Source organism: Arabidopsis thaliana, chromosome 4 (assembly GCF_000001735.4).
Source record: "Arabidopsis thaliana chromosome 4, partial sequence".
NCBI classification, from domain to species: domain Eukaryota; kingdom Viridiplantae; phylum Streptophyta; class Magnoliopsida; order Brassicales; family Brassicaceae; genus Arabidopsis; species Arabidopsis thaliana.
In genome coordinates this window covers 11,711,170-11,733,018 of record NC_003075.7, presented here as the reverse complement: position 1 = coordinate 11,733,018, position 21,849 = coordinate 11,711,170, and the positions used below count along the sequence as shown (strand labels likewise).

General features: G+C 35.0%; 6 protein-coding genes across 16 annotated transcripts; 5 read left to right on the top strand and 1 right to left on the bottom strand.

Moving 5' to 3' along the window:
- The first annotated feature begins 344 nt into the window (after positions 1–344).
- Positions 345–1,870, top strand: PUX3 (UBA/UBX domain protein). The gene is made up of 4 exons (NM_118336.5): positions 345–562; positions 807–1,092; positions 1,179–1,274; positions 1,370–1,870. The coding sequence occupies exons 1-4, from the start codon at positions 414–416 to the stop codon at positions 1,745–1,747; spliced, it is 909 nt and encodes a 302-aa protein (NP_193946.3). The 5' UTR covers positions 345–413; the 3' UTR covers positions 1,748–1,870.
- A 639-nt stretch (positions 1,871–2,509) lies between these two features.
- On the top strand, positions 2,510–5,313 carry EBS (PHD finger family protein / bromo-adjacent homology (BAH) domain-containing protein). Of its 3 annotated transcripts, none has more exons than NM_001036618.3 (5): positions 2,510–2,885; positions 3,623–3,965; positions 4,064–4,132; positions 4,268–4,406; positions 4,900–5,313. In NM_001036618.3, the coding sequence occupies exons 1-5, from the start codon at positions 2,789–2,791 to the stop codon at positions 4,924–4,926; spliced, it is 675 nt and encodes a 224-aa protein (NP_001031695.1). In that variant the 5' UTR covers positions 2,510–2,788; the 3' UTR covers positions 4,927–5,313. The 3 variants fall into 3 exon arrangements, with proteins under 3 accessions (NP_001031695.1, NP_001320030.1, NP_193945.2); NM_001341530.1 differs by having other exon boundaries at positions 4,268–4,665; positions 4,900–4,915; NM_118335.5 differs by having other exon boundaries at positions 4,268–4,920.
- Positions 5,314–5,325: 12 nt separating this feature from the next.
- Positions 5,326–9,631, bottom strand: SRF8 (STRUBBELIG-receptor family 8). 2 transcript variants are annotated; one of them, NM_118334.5, is made up of 15 exons: positions 9,187–9,631; positions 8,718–8,850; positions 8,545–8,616; positions 8,380–8,445; positions 8,219–8,290; positions 8,061–8,132; positions 7,913–7,984; positions 7,754–7,819; positions 7,609–7,674; positions 6,998–7,532; positions 6,640–6,911; positions 6,417–6,552; positions 6,199–6,338; positions 5,940–6,096; positions 5,326–5,840 (listed from the first exon to the last, which is right to left on the bottom strand). In NM_118334.5, the coding sequence occupies exons 1-15, from the start codon at positions 9,284–9,286 to the stop codon at positions 5,688–5,690; spliced, it is 2,112 nt and encodes a 703-aa protein (NP_193944.2). In that variant the 5' UTR covers positions 9,287–9,631; the 3' UTR covers positions 5,326–5,687. The 2 variants fall into 2 exon arrangements, with proteins under 2 accessions (NP_193944.2, NP_001119030.1); NM_001125558.1 differs by lacking the exons at positions 8,380–8,445; positions 8,545–8,616; positions 8,718–8,850; positions 9,187–9,631 and having other exon boundaries at positions 5,346–5,840; positions 8,219–8,313.
- Positions 9,632–13,145: 3,514 nt separating this feature from the next.
- AT4G22120 (ERD (early-responsive to dehydration stress) family protein) lies at positions 13,146–17,412 on the top strand. Of its 6 annotated transcripts, none has more exons than NM_001125556.2 (10): positions 13,146–13,328; positions 13,855–14,188; positions 14,413–14,571; positions 14,668–14,803; positions 14,889–14,990; positions 15,095–15,214; positions 15,297–15,718; positions 15,810–16,380; positions 16,459–16,692; positions 16,786–17,262. In NM_001125556.2, the coding sequence occupies exons 2-10, from the start codon at positions 13,875–13,877 to the stop codon at positions 17,041–17,043; spliced, it is 2,316 nt and encodes a 771-aa protein (NP_001119028.1). In that variant the 5' UTR covers positions 13,146–13,328; positions 13,855–13,874; the 3' UTR covers positions 17,044–17,262. The 6 variants fall into 6 exon arrangements, with proteins under 6 accessions (NP_001119028.1, NP_001119029.1, NP_001119027.1 ...); NM_001125557.1 differs by having other exon boundaries at positions 13,191–13,309; positions 16,786–17,190; NM_001125555.2 differs by having other exon boundaries at positions 13,206–13,638; positions 16,786–17,284.
- A 363-nt stretch (positions 17,413–17,775) lies between these two features.
- Positions 17,776–18,276, top strand: SCRL14 (SCR-like 14; the record flags this gene model as incomplete). The annotated part of the gene is made up of 2 exons (NM_001036617.2): positions 17,776–17,918; positions 18,083–18,276. The coding sequence occupies exons 1-2, from the start codon at positions 17,852–17,854 to the stop codon at positions 18,274–18,276; spliced, it is 261 nt and encodes an 86-aa protein (NP_001031694.1). The 5' UTR covers positions 17,776–17,851.
- Positions 18,277–18,790: 514 nt separating this feature from the next.
- Positions 18,791–21,705, top strand: AT4G22110 (GroES-like zinc-binding dehydrogenase family protein). 3 transcript variants are annotated; one of them, NM_118332.2, is made up of 10 exons: positions 18,791–18,830; positions 18,978–19,267; positions 19,349–19,395; positions 19,476–19,804; positions 19,939–20,021; positions 20,111–20,186; positions 20,747–20,811; positions 20,950–21,045; positions 21,197–21,358; positions 21,481–21,702. In NM_118332.2, exons 2-10 carry the CDS (start codon positions 19,073–19,075, stop codon positions 21,595–21,597), a joined length of 1,170 nt encoding a protein of 389 aa, NP_567645.1. In that variant the 5' UTR covers positions 18,791–18,830; positions 18,978–19,072; the 3' UTR covers positions 21,598–21,702. The 3 variants fall into 3 exon arrangements, with proteins under 3 accessions (NP_567645.1, NP_001328577.1, NP_974589.1); NM_001341529.1 differs by having other exon boundaries at positions 20,747–21,045; NM_202860.1 differs by lacking the exon at positions 18,791–18,830 and having other exon boundaries at positions 18,937–19,267; positions 21,481–21,705.
- Positions 21,706–21,849: the final 144 nt, after the last annotated feature.

Below are 21,849 nucleotides of genomic sequence, written 5' to 3'. Positions count from 1 at the left end.
CCGTAAAAAAAAATCAATTTTCTCTTCTTAATCTATTAAATTCGCTAAAAGATTATTCGGAAATAATTCTCCATCAGATCACATTTTCTCAAACATCATGAAAAAGAAAAATCCTCTGATAATCTCAAACGATTACAGTATAACATAAAGCATATTAACAATTTAATAATTAAAAAAAAAAAAAAAAAAAAAAAAAAAAAAAAAAAATTTAATAATTAATGCTAGTTTTGTTTCTGGCTAAGCACACGCGCATAAGAGAACACGCTTTAGAATTAACAAGGAGTGTATTACACGCGCTTGGTTTTCGCGTAAAAGCCTTGTTTAGCGTATTATTATTTCATAAGTTCGATTTCCTAATTCCTAATCCGTTTCCTTTTTATTCCGATCAAAGCAGCGAAAAAAGCATCGGAGATATGTCGTCTAAGGACAAGAAACTATCGAAGCCAACAAGTGGTCGTACTGGTGGTATCCGTACACTTTCCGATCTGAACCGAAGATCAGAACCTGATTCCGATAGTGACTCCGATGGACCTCAAGAATACTTCACCGGTGGCGAAAAAAGGTTCGTACTTAAAAAACCCTTAAATCACTAGTTTTACTATGATCTGCTTAATTATGATGTGTTAACTAAAGTTTTTGATGATTCAACTATAATGGTCTTAGGCCAATTAAGTGTTTTAATCAAAATCATTACTTTTTGAGATTTGTGTAGTTTAGTGAGTAATTTATTAATCATCAATTATCTATTTGATGATTAGTATGGTTGGTAAATTGTTGGATCTTTGTTTTGTGTTTTATGTGTGAAGTGGTATGCTTGTTCAAGATCCTACAAAAGAACCAAAACACGATGATGTTGATGAGATATTTAATCAAGCAAGACAGCTAGGAGCTGTGGAAGGACCTCTTGAGCATCCTTCGAGTTCTAGAAGCTTTACAGGAACAGGAAGATTGCTTTCTGGAGAAAGTGTGCCAACGGCTCTTCAACAGCCTGAGCCTGTGATTCACAATATTATTTTCTGGTCTAATGGATTCACTGTAGATGATGGACCTTTGAGGAAGTTGGATGATCCAGAGAATGCTTCTTTTCTTGATGTGAGTGTGAATTTTATTTTGGTTAATGCTTATGAATTGGCTTATGAATATTGTGTTGAACTGTCTTGTATTTTCGTGTATTGCAGAGCATTCGAAAGTCTGAATGTCCGAAAGAGCTTGAGCCTGTTGATAAAAGAGCTCCTGTACATGTTAATCTTATGAGAAGAGATGAGAAGTGCCCTGTAAGTTCCTATTGGGATACACTAACTTGTGCTTGATCCATCTTATGACTATGGTACCAACACTTATAACATCTTTGTTTCTTCTTCTTTTGTAGGAGAAAGAAAAGCTTAAGGTTTCATTTCAAGGAGTTGGAAGGACTCTAGGTGGTGCAAGCTCATCAACAGCTTCAAGCCAAAGTAACCTAACTGATGTAGCAGCGGTTCAATCACCGTTACAGAGCCTTGTAGTAGATGAAACTCTTCCATCCACATCGATCCAGCTTAGACTCGCGGATGGGACACGCATGGTAGCAAAGTTCAACAACCATCACACGGTTAACGACATTCGTGGTTTCATTGAGTTTTCTCGACCAGGGAATCCAAACAACTATACCCTTCAGGTCATGGGGTTCCCACCAAAGCCACTTACTGACCCTTCTCAGACCATTGAACAAGCCGGTCTAGCAAGTTCTGTAGTCATTCAGAAATTCTAGAAAAGTTTCGTTTCTCTTTTTTTGTACTAGAGAGAGATTTCAACAACTTGGAATTGTACTGAAAATATTCAATCGGCTTATTGTTGTGGCAAGAGAAATAAAAACATCATATGGTTTCTATCTTGTTTCGTTTCAATGTGTTTACTTTCATACTTGTTACCTATATGAGAGTGAAAAGTTTGAGTTCTAACATTACTTCAAATTTCACATGAACAATTATTTGATTTTCTTTGTTTTATTAAAGTTCAATCTAAACAATTAGTGTATGACAGTTTGGTAATATCAAAATATCATTGAACTTTTGATTAAATATTCATGTTATTGCTGTGCCAAACTGGCTATTTTGGACGTACGTATATCCATGATTAATTTAGTTTCATTCACTAATGTTTTGATTAGTTTCATCAAATACCAAAACTAGTGATTATTGTATCAAACAATTAGTAATTTTCATTAGCCGAAAGATTAAACACGCGTGCTACCATTCTAGATTTAAATATAAACATTGATCTTGCCAGTAAATGGCTCAAATACATGATAACATAAATAAAAAAAAAACTTGAATAACCATGAAAATTATTGTACTGTTTCACCTATAAACTTTTACTTTTACTTGCTCAAAATATTCAATCAAAGTTCAAAACGACAGTAAAAATTTGAAATTCGAGCCACTTTTTTTTCCCATTTTACGGTAAATGTGGCAGGAAAAAGTAACAATATTTCCAAAATTGTTATAAGAGAAATAAAATAAAAGCAAAGGGCAAAAAAATGAATTGGGCTTTGTGAACAGTAAAACTCCCAAATTTGCAAATGACTCATCTTCTTCACCTGGAGAGAATCTAGGGTTCCAGATTTACTCTTCGTCTTCCTCTCTTCGCTTCTTCCCCACTGGGATTTTCCTTTTCTTCTCCTTTTTTCTCTACCCATCGATCTACACATCCTGATCTTCTTAGAAGCCCCAATCCTTATACATTCCGGGAACAAAAAACCTAGCTTTTTTTTTATTCCGGCTTAACCAGTTTTCGAAAAACCCTAGCTTCCATGGCGAAAACTCGACCTGGTGTCGCCTCCAAAATTAAGACGGGAAGGAAGGAGCTGGACTCTTATACCATCAAGGGCACCAACAAAGTTGTGAGAGGTAGTGCTTATATTATCATTTGTTATCGTCACTTGTCAAATTTAGACATTTCTCTGCATGATTTTGGGCATTTGAGTGTTGAGTAATGGTTTATAAAGGAAGGGATTGCTTGAAAGCTTGGTTATGGAGTCAATGTCTGCTTAGGTCTTTTAGATTCACTCTTGTTTTTGGTCTTTTTGTTCTGGTGTTGTGTAGCTAGCTGCTAAGGGTATGTCACTGCTCCGTAGGGTGTTCTAGTGTATGAAATGGCACAAAATGTGATATTTGGTAGCTCTCTTGTTGTTAGAACTGAGATTTCTTGCAGTGAATTGTTTTGATTTGGGCTTTTTAGTGTAAATTTCCTTGCTTTTTTGGTTTCTATAAATGAAGTTTGTGTTTGGCTGGTTGGTTAAATGTGAAACATGAATTCATTGTATCTCTATCATCTGCATTGTAGCTTGTTATGCTTGTTGACGCAAAATGTGTGCTTTCACATGTTAAGTGTCTGCGTATACCTAGAATTCTGGGTTTTTCCTTCTGGTGAATAGGTGCATAAGAGTTATGGTCTAGGCATTTTTCGTTGAAGGGAGTGATCTTTAAAAGCTTGAACACTGTTTTTTAAAATTTGCAACCCATACTTTTGTTCATTTAAAGCTTATACCTTTTTTAGATGTTAGAATTTTAGTGTTGGGCATTTATATCACTTTACTAATGTGCATGATAAGCTCTGAACTAATCTTTGAGGTTATTTTCTGCAGCGGGAGATTGTGTGTTGATGCGCCCATCAGATGCTGGTAAACCACCATATGTGGCCCGTGTTGAGAAGATTGAAGCTGATGCGAGGAACAATGTGAAGGTGCACTGTCGATGGTATTACCGCCCTGAGGAGTCACTTGGTGGTAGGAGACAATTTCATGGAGCCAAAGAGCTTTTCTTGTCTGACCATTTTGATGTTCAAAGTGCACACACCATTGAGGGAAAATGCATTGTTCACACCTTCAAAAACTACACGAGGCTTGAAAACGTTGGGGCAGAGGATTATTATTGTAGATTCGAGTACAAGGCTGCTACTGGCGCATTTACCCCTGATCGAGTTGCTGTGTAAGTAGATAAATAGTAATCAGATCAGAACTACGCCTTCTTATTACCTGGAATTTCCATGATTTTTTATCTGTTGTGGGTTGTTGTTGGTTCTGAAGGTACTGCAAATGTGAAATGCCTTACAATCCAGACGATCTCATGGTGCAGTGTGAAGGCTGCAAAGACTGGTAAATGTTGATATTTGTCTTTTTTATTAACTTCCTTACTTGTGTTTCAACAGAAAAGAGACTATATGTCTGTTTTTAAACTTACGTATTCTTTTCCAGGAATTATTGATAATAAGCATTAATTCGCTGTTGTAGGTATCATCCTGCGTGTGTTGGCATGACGATTGAAGAAGCAAAGAAGCTTGATCACTTTGTATGTGCTGAATGCAGTTCTGATGACGATGTCAAAAAATCGCAGAATGGGTTTACTTCATCTCCAGCTGATGATGTTAAGGTCCGTTTGTCTCTCTTTAGTCATCTCCTATATAGATGTTCTATCACTTATTTATAACTTTAGTCTCTGCCCCTCTGTGTGCACCTGTGTCATTGAGATCTGGGAAAAGTTACTAAAACAAAATTATGCACTGGCTTAATGGTGCTTGATGAATGGTGGATGACCAGAAAGATACAATTTATGGTTATTGGTCCTGTAAGGATCTTATCTTTACTTAAGATTCCTCCAGGTCTTGCTGCAAAACAATCTGTCTGTTAAGGTTATCATCAAAGATCAATTTTTTTAATGCTTCTACTTCCATACACTTAAGCATTCTGTAGATATCAGATTAGAAATCTCTGTGACTGTTACGGGAGAGAACCTGATTTTTAAAAGCTTTTGTTCCTTACCTTCTGAAATGTCTGGCACTCTAAGGAACCCGTTTTTTCCTTCCTATTTTGTGCCCAAAGTCTTGTCACCGATATTAACAAGGCTGAAATGTTTTCATCATCAGGTGGAAACGAAGCGCAGAAAAAGGTAATCGCGAGTTCTTGGGGATAAAAGCCACAAGAGATGATAAGTTATATAACTTGGGAAGCTCTTTGGTGCAGATTTTAGTAAGTTAGGGTTTATCTTTGTCGGTCTTTGTCGTCTATGGTTGTGATGTCTGTATGGTGCGTTCCAAAACTTAGAGAAATGTGAAAAAGAGGAGAGATCAGAGAGATGATGAAGAAAACTATGTTGGCAGAATCAGTTGTATAGACTTCCGTGGGGTTTAAGTTAACTTTAGGTTTGTTTATTGTTATGGTCTGTTGTTATTTTGTGGCTGATGAGAACAGATGAACATGAACAACGCTTTTGACTTGGGTCATCTCAACAAAAATTAACATCAGATCTATCTTTCTTCTTAATCATGCTTCACTTTTCTTAAAGAATCAAACTGGCTTCTACGAAATTATTCAACAACAAAGAAGAGCTCTTAAATAGGCAAAATTTCAAATGTTATTTTGATGCAGCAACAAGTCTCATACTTGATTATTCAACAGGTGAAGAGAAAATGGTACAAGAAAGATGATTGAAACATGGTTATGTACTCTAATTTTACTCTTACAAAAATACACAAACATATATTTTCTTACACTTTTGGTATGAACCAAGATGCTTCTTTACTTCTCTGTAGTCCTTTGGATCAGATTCTCTTATGCATTGAGCAAAACTCTCTCTTCCTTTTGAGTTTTCAAGCTGCATTTTAGCTTCGAATGACAGAAAAGACCCGATTTTGGAGTAGTTTTGGATCATTACTCAGAATGAGATATCGACGTGCTCGTGTTCAGGTGTCCTGTATGAAAATCCAGTGTCATCACTTGATCTTCGTTTGACAACACTTGCCCTTTGAACTAATCTTACTAGCTGTTGCACCACCTCTGACATTGGAGGCCTGAACTCTGGTTCCGGCTAAATTAACAAAGAAAGATAGAGAGATATGGTTACTTTACAAAACAATTTCGGTTTTGTTCAATTAGGACATTCTCCAGAGTTTGGATGGTATTTTACCTGAATACAGAGAGCAATGATGTCCGCAAAACGAGACAGTGACTTAGCTGGATACATGCCATTAAGAGAAGGATCAACCATTTTAGACAAAGCATCTATATCGTGAAGCTGCGGTGTTGCCCATCTCACTAGTGATTGCTCTGCTCTCGTCCTCGAGCTACACATACACAAAGCACATTTTACATAAGGAAACTCAAATCAGGCTTTTGCTCACATTGGCTATTGCTCAACATTGGCTACTAAAAATATGAAAAGAAACCTGTCAAGAGGCTTCCGACCAGTTAAGAGCTCAAGCATGACTACTCCAAAAGTGTATACATCACTTTTCACTGTGTAAATTCCCGACAGTGCAAACTCTGGAGCGCTGTATCCAAATGAACCTACCACTTGAGTTGAAACCTGTTGACATGCATAAACCATGAAAGACTCAGAAAATGTTTCAATTAGATTAAATCTGATTCTTTCCATTGTTATTACCTGTCTCTCAGTGTTAGGTGTCAAAGCAGCTAAACCACTGTCTGATAGGTGAGGATTAAGTTCTTCGTCTAGCAATATATTCGCTGATTTGAAGTTTCTATGGACAATTGAAGGCAAGCAAACTTCGTGCAAGTACCTAGAAAAACAAAATCAGAAAACTTTGGTTTAAGATGAATGTTGTTCATTAAAGAGGCTAGAAATAATCATAACAATTTGCACATACTCTAAAGCCTTGGCAGTTCCAAGAGCCACTTTAACACGCGCATTCCAAGTCAGATTCATGCTTCTATCATCATTCGTGTGAAGCGTATCATCTAGATTCCCATTTCCTACATATTCATACACTAGAAGACGTTGACCATGCTCGGTGCAGTATCCAGCCAAGGGAACAATGTTTGGATGCCTCAACCGCGACATATTTGAAACGGCTTCTAAGAAATTATCTTCTTCTTGTAATGAAAGTGCTGCATTATCAATCTTCTTAATCGCCATTATCTAGAATTATGTTACACAGAAAAATTTAGTTCAAAGAAAGAATATTAGCTTTGCTTAGTGTAGAAAGCTGTCAACTTTTGAGTTACCTTTCCATTGGGGAACTCTGCTCTATAGACACGGCCTAGAGAACCTTCACCAATGATGTTTTCTTGACTAAAGCTGTTTGTTGCAACTTGCAGAGAGGAAACAGTGTATTGTGAAGCAGTGATAGGAGATCTTATTCTACTTATAGAGCCGTTCTTCATAACGCGATCAACCGTTACTTTTTCTGCAGGTGAAGACTTCAAGTCTGCAACGGATGCTACACTTTTTACCCTCTGCTCCTGCACCTCAGGTGTTCCACTAAGCGGAAGACTTCTTTGGGAAGCTCTTGTACTTCCTCTAACTTTCCGTTTTTTCTTGTGAAGGCACAAGTAAAGAACAAGTGCTATAATACCAGCAACAAATAGAGAACCGAACACTATACCAGTGACTACTCCACCAGACAAACCCTTGCCAGAGTCTGAAGATTTCTCTTCAGAACCAATTTTGGGTTTCTTAGAACCAGAAGGTGTCTCTTTTTTGCCAGGTCTTTCTGGCTGAGGAGAGGCAGGGACGTTATCAAAGGAATTACCATCATATCTGTTTCATTTAGGAATGTCAAAGACATAAACTTACAGTTTAAATTGAAATTAACAGATTGTTATTGAAAACTTACATTAAGGTCTGAATAGAACTAAGCTCCTTAGGTATGGATCCATTGAAATGATTGTTTGCAACATTTCTGCCAAGAAAACATAGACGGTAAGTGTGATGGAGGAATATATACATTCGTTTCTTTTTCTACTTGCAATGAAACTTACAAAGTTTTCAAAGGCAACCCCGAGAGAACATCGATGGAACCTGTCAATTGATTGTTCTGAACATAACTGTCACAAATGAAGATAATCAGATATTATCATGGAATTTCCTTTCGCACTTCTTAAGTATTGTTCCACTAAAGATTGTTTGAAAGCACTTACAGAACGGAAAGTGTGGACACTGTGCTTAAGGAACTAGGAAGATCGCCACTGAAGTTGTTATGAGAAAGGTCCCTGAATAAAGAAACAATAGATCAATGGAAACTGGAAGTGATATGACTATGCTAAAGTGATAGGTAAGCGATCTTACAAGGTTGCCAGTGACTTATGATCAGCAAAGATATCTCCTATTGACATTGTAAGTGAATTACCACTTACATTCCTACACAATAACATTTCAAACTATAATACATAAGAAAACTAAACATGCTAATCTCACAGTGTATGGTTCTAGAAAGGCAAACTCACATATACGAAAGAGAACCCATGGCGGATATGGAGTATGGAAGGTTACCACTTAGGTTGTTTCTCGCAAGATTTCTGCATTACATTTTCTTTAAACTGTTAGTTTCAAATTGAAAACTGAGAGTAAATACTATAACAACAAAGCTAAGCAAACACAGCATTACAGGCTTGTGAGATTCGGTGGCAACTGATATGGAAGTGTATCATGGATGCTGTTACCACTAACATCCCTGTAACCAAAACGAAAGAGACCAAAGTTATTGAACCAAAATCCAAAGAGCAGAAAGATCAAACAAACAAAAACAGAAGGAAAATTCCAAAAACAATACAATTTTCTGAGTGACTTAAGGTCTGAGAGCAAGTATCCAAGAGTGCCAGAGACTCCTAAATCCGATATATCTCTGTTACAATCATAACAACAGAAAACAACAACATTATAAGACAATCACAAATCAATGCAAGTGGAAAGAACAAAAATAATACTCAAAATCTGATTCTTTACATAGTGACAACTGCAGAGCCCTCACAAGTAATCCCTTTCCATGACTCTCCACATGGATCACCACCACCATTTTTCCAATTGGTTAGCTGTGAAGGACTATTTAGTGAAGTATACAAAACTTGAAGGGCTTGAACTGCAATAATACCAGAAAGAAGAAAACAGCTCACAAGTCAGAAAAACACATCAAAGGATCTATCAAGAAAGAAGAAAAATCTTTCATAAAGTTTACAACTTTCCTTTTTGAGCTAAAAAAGTAAGTAAAGCAGAAATATTATTTTCCGGCGGGTTCTCAGGAAAACAGACGGTGTCAAAAATCATCAAATCTACATTAATGCAAAAGGGTTTCATCTTCTAAATCTAAAGTAATCAACTTTTAAAAACCCTTCACTCTCAAATCACATAGATGATCAATCAAAACAATGAGGTTAAAAGCAGAGAAGAAGAAAACTCATAAAGCTGAATACTTTACCATCAGATGGATCAGTAACACAACGAACAACAGAGAATCCAGAGATCGAAGCAATGAATAGAAGCAAAACAGTAAACATAGCTCTATCTCCAATAGCCATTAGCGTGTCGGTGTTGGTGATCACGAGCTTGGACTTCCATTGCAGAGAAACATAGCCATGAAAGGTCCAAAAGAGAGAATAGACAGTGACAGAGAAGAAGAAGAAGAGTAACAGTGTGTGTTGGGGATAGTAGTAGTTAGAGACATCGCCATTAAAGAAAAGGATAGGTAGTGAGAGAGTGAGAGATTGAGAGATTGATTCCAAGCTTGCTCTGAGTTATGAAGAGAGAGAAACTATTTTTTAGTATATAATATTTTAATTCAGGTTTATTTTATGATTATTATACTAAAAACCTCTGTTTCTCCGTAGATTCATTCACATTAATTGGTAAAACGTATTTAAGACTTCATTTAACTCATAAGACAAGATTGTTAATAGTAGTTAATATCACTGATTCAATCATTTATATAAGTCTTTTTATACTTTATCTTGTGTGATTGATATGAGATTGTTGAATTTCTTGACCATATTTGATAATTGAATCTGACTTACTGACTTGTGTGTTTGTGTTGGTGTCGGTGGGAGTTTGGAATTTGCTTTCATTTTATTTTTTCAACATATTTTAATGTTTTGGAGAACAATTTTCTATGTATATTTAGAGTGATTTTAATATGAGAGTAAAAAAATAGTAAATTTTGGGAGGCAACATTTGACTCGCGTTCTTTTTGGGCTATTTGGCTTTCGCTATCAGTTTTGTTTTGCTTTTTCCAAAGCCTTTTCTTCTTTTGTTAATCCTCTACTTGTGTTCTTAAATTCCTTATAGTACACCTTCTCTGCCACGTCTTCGAGTTAAATTCTACCCATTTGGTTATCAATTATTTGTACTTGCTACTGTAAAAGCTCTTTCTATATATCATCATCTTTACGAATTCTGAATCTATCATTTATTGACCAGCCAACTCTAAAACATTTTGTAGGACATACTTACATTGAAGACACTATGCATGAGTTTTTTTCATAATAGTAAAAGTATTTTGTAAATTATAGTTGAATATTGAGTGAGTATATAAGAACCAAATTGGCTTATTGTTGGTGAGAAAGTAAGTTGGCTGACTTTTTTCTGAAAAATGATTTGACGATTAGAAACACTCGGCTTAATTAGTTGGCTAGTAAATTCAACTACACAAAACAAATTGAGGTTTTATAAAACAGAGTTACAATTTAGAACACACAAAAGAATACGTGAAGGTTGTATTTTGCAAAAAAAAATGTAAATTTTGAGAGAATTCTAAAAAATGATATAGCAGCAAAAAGGAAAACGACAGGATATAGATGGACAAAAGAAATGTGGGATAGTTTCGTGAAAACGACTAATAATAGACTACATAGAGTAAAAGATAGTATTGTCCACTCATGAAATCCACGAGCATAATGTTACCTTTTGGCCTGTTCTCATGTTATATACTTTATTTTTTTGTACTCTTATGAAAACTATTATTCCTCTCATGTTAATCAATGAGTAAAATACACATTTAAAAGAGACTCTACTTAAAGCTCAAAGTGAAATCATGTGTGGATCCAATCTGGCTAATAGCTTATACGCCCGCTTGTTCTTGACAGAGAATAGAACATCAATGATATATTAAATCAACTTTTTTCCCCCATTTTATTCATCTTTTCATTATATCTTTGATACAAAAAAAGTTTAGAACGAGATTTTTCTTGGTTTTTCATTCTATATGTTTTTATACAAAGTTTAGAACGATATTTGAATTTGAATGGTAGAATCATATAATTTGTCTCTTACGTCTTACCAATAAATGAATTCGCCGGACACTGGAAACCATAAATTCGTGTAGTTTTATGTTACTTTGTCACATTCATGTAGTTTCATTCGTTTACATTTTATATATCGTATAATTTCTTATCTTTTGTATTGTATAGGTGAACTAAAAAAAAACACATGAACTCAATGTGGGGTAAATGAGGGTTATTAGGAAGAATCAGTATTGCTTTTTTAATGTATTGAAAGAGAGACTTTATTCCATGGAATGAAATCCCGTGACCTTGTATTGGATTATTTTAAATAACGTATATCTATTTTATAATTGAGCATTATATAGAAAAAAAACTTCAGTGTGTTGGTTACTGTTGTAAGTTTTAACTATTTATGTATATATATTTTCATGAAATCTTAACTTCTTTGGAACAAGACTTGTTATAAATCACATGGAAAACTTAAATTTTGATGAGTAGTTGAGCTAATCAAGTCAGACAGTTATACGTAGCAAAAAAGATTAAATTAACGTTACAAGTTTTCAATTATGTAAATCCTAACGATTTTTTGTAGGTTGATGCATCAAAATCACTGAAAGATAAGAGAAGGACAAACGAAAGATGCGATTGAATTTTCTATACTCTGTATAATGTATATCTTCCAATTCAGTTTAATTAGTAGCTCCAAATGAATTCTATCTCAAACCATAGTTTTATGTTTTCTTTTCGATAAATACACAACACAACTGATGACAACTTATGACTGTGACATAAATTTTACAAGTCACAACATCAAATCAAGTGAGCACATGCCAAAGTCATTGTCGAGGAAATGCAAATGAGACTATAGAAATCAACTACGAAAACAATACAAAGTTCATTGAATGAAAAAAAAACTCATCGGACCAATTGCTTCAAATGTGATGAATTTGTGTAGCCTGGTCCATAAAGCTGAAGACTATTTGAAAAGGGCCTTATTGTGTAGAGTTCAGCCCATAATTTTATTGCTTCTACAGTTTCTTGAACATCTTTCCTCATTTCCATACATTTACCACGTCCGGAAAAACAAAAATCGAAAAAACATGAGAACTTTCCACACAAAACAAATTCGGATTAACGTTAAAAAAAACACAAATTCAGATTGAAGCTTGAAAAATATTCGTGAATTATGGATCAATTTATTTTAACAAACATCGAAACCTTGATTTTCTCGTGGTGTATATGCTTAGTTGTAATGCTTGAATCTCTTGATATCATTTTCTATATATATATAGTGAGTAGTGACCGAATCAAACTGGTCTTTACATTAGTAGCATATTAGTGGGCTCCAGATTCGGAATCGAAATAATCCATGAACGTATAATATGGTCGTGGCCACTCATAAGGTGAACGTATATATAGAAGCTGCGAAAATCTAATCTCCAAAGTTCAATAATTCAACAACTTCCTTTTTATTTCGTTGTATAAATGACTCAATTAATATTCTGATTTAGTGGAGTATGAAAGAAACACCGCATCTTGCATGATTATTAACATAAAGTTCACACAGTATAGCCCAAAATAATTACTCATTTTAAGTATTGTTTATTTGCTTTAAGAAGCACCACTCACACGCTCCGCGAGTGCACTCATTATTAACCTGTGTCCCCACGATAAGGGCATGTCTCACCAATCGTTACGCTAGAATCTCTACAAAAGTTTGTACGTGCACTACACAAGCTTTAGTTTGTGCGTGATCTGAAATGTCACAACATTTTCTGCCCGTTACAAAGTTCATGTTCCAACTAACCGTTACGATACTAATACCTAGCTACCACTCAATAAATTCTCATTATTAAAATACTATAGTTAACAGTCGCAAGGAAGAAGAACAACAACATACACATACTCAAGAAAGGATCATCAATGGTCCATTATTTAATTTGAAAATTCGATAAAAGGAAAACACTTACTACAAAGAAAATGATTTTTGCGTCAAGATCACAATTGATTAAAAGCTAAAAACAAAGGAAGATTCGGAAAATACTAAATTAATTCTTATAGAATTATATAATCAACCGACCAATGTTCTTTGTTTTAGGTGAACAAATTTCACAAAAGAACCAACGGCACTAAGAATAAAATATTCGAAAATCGAATTATTAAAAAAACATGATAAATATTAAATAAATACTTTTGATAAGCCAATGAGCGTAATAATAACCAAAAATAAAAACCTCAGCTCGTCTTCGTTCTTCTTTTTCTTCCTTGCGACTGTACGATCTCCTGATCTCCTTCACCGCCTACTCTCTTAAATCTTAACCCTTCGTCCGTAACTGCTTCTCTTGTCAGTTTCTATAGCAACATTATCTCAAATAGTTCTATTGATAAATTTTATATCAAAAACCTTAAAAAGTTTCATTGGTTTACAAATTTTACCTTTTTTCGTTTGTGTGTTGCGTGTGTTACTAAATCACTGAAGAGGGTAAAGAGAAAAACAAAACAAAAAGTTCTTAGCTTTGGATGAATCTGGAAGTGATCCAAAACACTGGCTTATTCCACTCCTCTTCTCTAGGGTTTCTCTCTAATTCTGAACTTGCTTTCTCTGAATCTCATTATTTCGGTGGAGTAAATTTGGGGTTAGCTCACATTTTATGGTCTGAGTTGTTTTATGTCTCTGTAAAAGATTCGAACTTGTTTTTGGAATTTAGATTGTGTGGGGTTTTGTTCCTAAAGTTTTCACCTTTATGGATTTTTTCATGTTCTGTATATAATTAGCAGGGGTTTCACTTAGATTCCAACTTGAATCACTTCAAAGATCACAAAGCTTCAATTTTTAACAAAATTTGGTTGCTTCTTTGTGTGATTAACAGGTTGAATTGTTAGTTAATAGATGGCGACACTTCAGGATATTGGTGTATCAGCTGGGATAAACATTCTCAGTGCCTTTGTTTTCTTCATAATCTTTGCGGTTTTGAGGCTTCAGCCTTTCAATGATAGAGTTTACTTCTCAAAATGGTATCTCAAGGGGTTAAGAAGCAGCCCTGCTCGTGGTGGCGCCTTTGCGCAGAGGTTTGTGAACCTGGACTTCAGGTCTTATATGAAGTTCTTGAATTGGATGCCAGAGGCTCTGAAGATGCCTGAGCCTGAGCTTATTGATCATGCTGGTTTGGATTCAGTTGTTTATCTCCGGATTTACTGGCTGGGGTAAAGTTTTGAACTTTGTAGATTATTTGGTTTATGGGTTTGTGTGTGTATTGGTTGATTTAGTCTTAGTTGAATCTAATTGACAAAAAAACAAAAGGGTCAGTATGTTATTTGCTATTTTTGGAAGTAGGAAGGGTCAACATAAGTTTAGCTCAGGGCCACTTTTTGTTGTCTCCTTATTGATTTTGATAAACATATCTCTTTTGTTGTCTTTGTATGCGCAGGCTTAAGATCTTTACTCCAATAGCAGTGCTTGCTTGGGCAGTTCTTGTGCCAGTCAACTGGACTAATAACACATTGGAGATGGCTAAGCAGTTAAGGAATGTAACTTCGAGCGACATTGACAAACTCTCTGTTTCAAATATTCCAGAGTATTCAATGAGGTGTGTTAGACCTTACCATCTTGAGTCTTTTATGTTTCCATCTGTCACAAATGGTGTAGCAGGTAAAGATTTGAGCTACATTTTATGTTTTGCCAGGTTTTGGACTCATATAGTAATGGCTTATGCCTTTACCATCTGGACTTGTTATGTGCTGATGAAAGAATATGAGACAATTGCTAACATGAGGCTCCAGTTTGTTGCATCAGAAGCTCGTCGACCTGACCAGTTCACTGTAAGACTCCTTTCTTCCCCTTGGTTTAAACTTTAAAGACTGAACAGCTGTGGCCAACGATCTAATACGTCGGGATTTGTGATAGGTCCTTGTTAGGAATGTACCTCCGGACGCAGATGAATCTGTAAGTGAACTGGTAGAGCATTTTTTCCTGGTCAATCATCCTGATCACTACCTAACACATCAGGCAAGTTCCTTAGAAGTTTTAAATTTGAAACCGTTTAGTTTTCTTTAAAATTATGCTCTTCTTGAGATGTAAGAACAACATAAACATTGTGAGACGATATGTAGGTTGTATGCAATGCAAACAAGCTGGCCGATTTGGTGAAAAAGAAGAAAAAGCTGCAGAATTGGCTTGATTACTACCAGCTCAAATACGCTAGGAATAACTCTCAGAGAATTATGGTGAAGGTACTTCAGTTTAAATCTCAAACTTTGTTTTTTTTTGTGTTCTGTTAAACTGACCCGTTCCATGCTTTCCTCCACCAACCAGCTTGGCTTTCTTGGGCTATGGGGACAAAAAGTCGATGCCATTGAACATTACATTGCTGAAATTGACAAAATATCAAAAGAGATCAGTAAAGAAAGAGAGGAAGTGGTGAATGATCCTAAGGCCATTATGCCAGCAGCGTTTGTCTCCTTTAAAACACGATGGGCTGCTGCGGTTTGTGCTCAGACTCAACAGACCCGAAACCCAACCCAATGGCTGACCGAATGGGCTCCAGAACCGCGTGATGTGTTTTGGTCAAATCTTGCTATTCCATATGTTTCTCTGACAGTAAGGAGGTTGATCATGCATGTTGCCTTCTTCTTCCTAACCTTCTTCTTCATTGTCCCCATCGCGTTTGTTCAATCTCTTGCTACCATTGAAGGGATTGTGAAAGCTGCTCCGTTCTTGAAGTTTATTGTAGATGAGTGAGTTTTTCTTCTTTACTCTCTCTCTTCTTGACATCAGATAACCTGAAAAAATTACTAATGATGGACTGACTTGTTTGGTTTAATGCAGTAAATTCATGAAATCGGTGATACAAGGTTTCCTTCCGGGTATTGCACTGAAGCTTTTCCTCGCCTTTCTGCCATCCATTTTGATGATCATGTCCAAATTTGAAGGCTTCACATCGATCTCATCTTTAGAGAGACGAGCAGCGTTTCGATATTACATCTTCAACTTAGTGAACGTCTTTCTTGCTAGCGTTATCGCTGGAGCTGCGTTTGAACAGCTTAACTCTTTCCTCAATCAATCCGCAAACCAAATCCCCAAAACCATTGGTGTGGCGATACCGATGAAAGCAACTTTCTTCATCACGTATATAATGGTTGATGGTTGGGCAGGAGTTGCAGGAGAGATTCTAATGCTGAAACCATTGATTATGTTCCATCTCAAAAACGCCTTCTTGGTTAAGACTGATAAAGACAGAGAGGAAGCAATGGACCCGGGAAGCATTGGTTTTAACACGGGTGAGCCTCGGATACAGCTCTACTTTCTTCTCGGTCTTGTCTACGCTCCTGTGACACCGATGCTTCTTCCTTTTATCTTGGTCTTCTTCGCCCTTGCTTACATTGTATATCGCCACCAAGTAAGTTTCTTCTTCTTTCCTTAATAGGGTCGAATTTGTTTTAAAGCAGTTTCTTAAACAAATTTTTGTTTCTGTCAGATCATTAACGTATACAATCAAGAATACGAGAGTGCTGCAGCGTTTTGGCCAGACGTTCATGGACGAGTCATAGCAGCATTGGTAATATCACAGTTGCTTCTGATGGGTCTATTGGGAACAAAGCACGCTGCATTAGCTGCACCGTTTCTCATTGCTTTGCCTGTGCTTACCATTGGTTTCCACCACTTCTGCAAAGGTCGTTATGAGCCAGCTTTCATCAGATACCCTTTACAGGTTTGTCGTTTCTTCTAACAACCATTTAACATTTTAGATTCCACAATCATACCAAACACGAATCATTCTTGTATTTGTTTACTCGTGTTACAGGAAGCTATGATGAAAGATACATTAGAAACCGCAAGAGAACCAAACCTGAACCTTAAAGGCTACTTGCAAAATGCTTACGTTCATCCGGTTTTCAAAGGCGATGAAGACGATTATGACATTGATGACAAGCTCGGGAAGTTTGAGGATGAAGCCATTATTGTTCCCACCAAACGTCAGTCGAGGAGAAATACTCCGGCTCCTAGCATAATCAGTGGGGACGATTCGCCGTCTTTGCCCTTTAGTGGTAAACTAGTCTAAGAGAAGCTTCACTCATGGTCAAAAGAAAGTATATATACATATGCTACTTTCAATGTATACAGAGAGTAAGAGAAGCTACCAAAGTGAGAAAATTTGACTAAGATTTGTTGATGTTGATATTTTATAAGGTTTCTGGGTTGTGAATGGTGAATCCTAAATTTCGGGGTCGTTTTATAAGAAATTGATTTTATTGTGGTTTTAATCATAATTTTAGCTCAGTTGTCCTAACTCTATGGTTCAAATGTATGATTCAAATTTGGTTTAGATTTTTGGTTCGGTTAGTTAATTTGGATTTCATTTGGAAACTGTGCTCCTAAGGCACCTATATCTTTTATCTTTTCAGCAATTAAATAGCAAAGCCTAATTAAGGAAAGGGTATCATATTCTATCATTGAATAAAATGTTAAATACAAATCTGTAAGTTTCTAAAATCTCTTAGATTTTGATTAACTTTATCAATAAATTTTGTATAGAACTAATCAATCATAGACTAGTGGATCATATATAATTTGACCAAATCAATATACATTTTTCAAAATTAAATTAAAGATTACCTTCCAAAACTAATTAAAGATACCTTGTTTGGAAAAAAAGAGATTAAATTATCTTCCATAATTAAGTAATATGTAGAGAAAAAGATTCAAGTAAGTAATTTATGGCTACCAAAACTTTTTGTTGAATATGTGTATATATAAGTTGACAAGAAAATAATATGTATATCGTCCATTGAATCGAGGAAGGAGGAACAAGGGTGAAAGAAGATAAATTTTCAGTAGCACAAAAGAGTGAAATATACACAACAAGAATCATGAGATCTGCTACTTTATTGTTGGTTTCTTGTGTTCTTTTGTCTTTCATTTTGGGCAATGTTAAAGGTAAAATCTTAAAAAAAAAACCTCAATTTCTATCAACTGCGAAATTGTATGTTCTTTTCATAAACAATGGTTTGTATACCATGGTCTAATTATAATCTTCTTGCATGATCAATGACTAAGATCTTTAATATTTAACAATTCTTTTGGTTGATATAAAATAACAGAAGTGGAAGCTGTGTTGAAGCCAATGGACCAATGCGGCCGGAAGGATATATTTTTGGGAGGATGCGGCAGCAACGGAAGCAAAACATGCATAAACGACTTTGTTAAGAAAGGAGGTGTAGCCGCTAAGCCTAGTAGTTGCGAGTGTGATGACTTTGGGGAAGAACATTTATGTAGATGTTATGTTCCTTGCTAGTTTTTGTTATAGTTCTACAAATAAAATTTACAATGAATTATATAATATAACGTTAACGAAACCAGTTTATTGTGATGTGAAATTTTGAATCTTCTTAGATGTTGGCAATATTGTAATGAATAACAGTCGCAAAACTTATAATACCTCAATAAAAAGTTTCGTTTCCGTAAGACTACTCTACTTGACTCTTAGGTTTGAATCTCTTCTCAAAACAACCATTTCCATTATTTCGTTTTTTGATCTTCATGAGTATCTTCACGTGGTTCTTCTTGAAGCAAAGATGTTATTTCTTTGTATCCAATGGTTTAATTTGGTCTTACTTACCAGGAACCATATGAATGTAAGAATGTTGCCATCTCAAAAAAAATAAAAAATAAAGCGTTAGTTAGTTGGAATTTAATCAAAATTAAAATACAAGATACTGTATTTATTAGTTGGCTTTGTCTTAATTCACCAACCACGATCTCGAGCTGTGCTTTCCATTAATACAATATGTCAACAGTTTCATATTCTTAAGATTCAGTAGAAAAAATTGACCACAAGACAAAATATAGGTAGGACGTTTCAATCTTTACACCTATTTTGATAATAAATTAGAGACGAGCTTAATTATATAATCAGTCAACTAGAAATGATTATTATAAAATTACAGTGTTGATTAAAAAAATTAAAAAACTATGTAATTGTTAATTTGCATGCAGATACAACTATACAGAAAGAGAAGATAGGATGAACAAGTGAGTCTCTTCTCTCTCTCAAATCCACTCCGTAATAAGTTCATAATCTATCATCCACCATGGAGAAAACATCAATGTTCTCCATTCACGAAGGAAAGCCGATTCGATGCAAAGCAGCAGTATCTAGAAAACCAGGAGAAGCATTGGTGATAGAAGAGATCCATGTGGATCCACCTCAAGCTTATGAAGTTAGGATAAAGATCATATGTACATCTTTATGTCATACCGATGTTTCTTTCTCGAAAATAGACAGTGTAAGTTTTACACTTATCAATACATAATATATCTCTCAAAACTCGATTTCTTTTCACTAATTAGCCTTTCCAAATTTCCAGGGACCGCTTGCAAGGTTTCCTAGGATTCTAGGACACGAAGCAGTCGGGTAAGAATCTTCTTTATTTACTTGTTTTACTTTCTTTTTTCAAGAATTTTTAATAATATCTTGATCTTGTTGTAATCTAGTGTGATCGAGAGCATTGGTGAACATGTGAATGGATTTCAACAAGGTGACGTCGTTTTGCCAGTGTTTCACCCTCACTGTGAAGAATGTAGAGATTGCAAATCCTCAAAGAGCAACTGGTGCGCAAGATTTGCCGACGATTTCTTATCAAACACGAGACGATATGGAATGACTTCACGATTCAAAGACTCCTTTGGAGAAGATATTTACCATTTTCTCTTTGTCTCGAGTTTTTCTGAATATACGGTCGTCGACATCGCACATCTTGTCAAAATCTCTCCTGATATTCCGGTTGATAAAGCAGCATTGCTTAGCTGCGGTGTTTCCACAGGTTACTTCAATATTTGTTGCGTAGAGAAAGATCAGGAGTGAAAACATATTTTCAAATATTTTTGGGGGTTAAAGCATAAAAAGAAGTAGAAATCAGGAGTTAGGATGGTAATTTTAAAATATCACGTGGATCAGGAATTGGAGCAGCTTGGAAAGTGGCTAACGTGGAAAAAGGCTCCACCGTTGCAGTTTTTGGCCTTGGTGCTGTTGGACTTGCGGTATCAATATTTTGTGTCCTTCAAATGAATGAATTTTGTATACGTTAGTTGATTTTGCTAGTAAGATTAGTTAAATGATTTGGTAACAGGTTGGAGAAGGAGCCAGGCTGCGTGGAGCCGGCAAGATCATTGGTGTTGATCTCAATCCAGAAAAATTCGAGCTAGGTAAAGTTGTGTTGTATTTCAATTGAATATTTTTGTCTTTTAAAGTCAATTTTTTTTTCTGGCTTATTGTGATCACGTTAGGTTTGGTATTATATCTTACAAAACACTAAAAACTACTAGTTTGTAGTTGGTGATGTTCCGTCCGGTCCAGGTTGTATTATTTATTTGTCAAAATAACCAAATCCGAATGTCGTAGTTATTTAGTCTTTTGTTTTGTTATAACTTATAGATTATATTCCCATTGAATACACATGGTTGCAAATATCTTATATTTTATATATTCTATAACATGATTAAGAGAATAAAACAAAACCCAAGATATATAAATATATATAAATATATATAACCTAATAATGTTTGTGTTCTAGGACCGTTGTTGCGTCACCATTTAGTTTCCAATCTATATGTAATAAAATATCATTTGAAAGAAAAATTTAGATAAACAAATGATATTTTTGCATTGAAAAGCTACATTATTTAATTTAACATAAAATATTGCAGATTAACTAATACTTAATAGAAAGCGAAAAATAATATTCATCATGTAATACATTGAATAGGCAAGAAATTTGGTTTCACGGATTTCATCAATTCTACCTTGTGTGGAGAAAATAAGATTAGCGAGGTATGTTATTTAATATCTTACACTCTATCTCATATATAATTCTTAGATTTACATGAGAATAATGTAAATTTTGGTTGTAATTGATCACTAATCTATCCCAAACGAATTTAATTTATTTTTTTGGCTAATTTTGAAAAGGTGATTAAAGAAATGACTGGAGGAGGAGTTGACTATAGTTTCGAATGCGTTGGTTTACCTTCTTTATTGACCGAAGCTTTCTCCAGCACTCGCACGGTACACTTATATATATACTCGATCTTTTTGGTTGTAGAATTATTCAAATTTCCAATATGTTAAAACCAAAATTGATTAAATATGTCTTTAAAACTTTACATAAAAAAAAACTTATGTCTTTAAGACTTTAACAATTAAATAATTAACACAGGGTTCAGGAAAAACGGTAGTGTTGGGGATAGATAAGCATCTAACGCCAGTAAGTTTGGGTAGCTTTGATCTTCTCAGAGGCAGACATGTTTGTGGAAGCTTGTTTGGTGGTCTTAAACCCAAACTAGATATTCCGATTCTGGTTGATCATTACTTAAAAAAGGTATATACACAAATCTATCCAGTTTGATTACAGTTTTTGGTTATTAAAAAGTATTTTACTTATATATATCTAACTTGCATATTATGTTATCATGTGATTCACTATTTTGTTTAAAACTGCAGGAGCTTAATTTGGATAGTTTTATTACACATGAATTGAAATTTGAGGAAATCAACAAAGCTTTCGATTTATTAGTGCAAGGAAAGTCTCTCCGCTGCATTCTTTGGATGAACAAGTGAAGTGATTAATTATGTTGAAACTATATATGTTGAAAAATTGATTAAATTTCTTTATCAAAAAGAAAAGAATTAATTATTACTCTTTCTATTTTTCGATGTTTGAACGTGTTTTTGTTTATTTTAATAATATCAAATGTGTTCGTCTGTTTTATGCTAGCTATGCATGAGAATTATGAATACCTTTTCATGTTTTGAAAATCTCATCAAATTAATACAAGAAATTTTATATATGAATTTATTTAACATCATGTA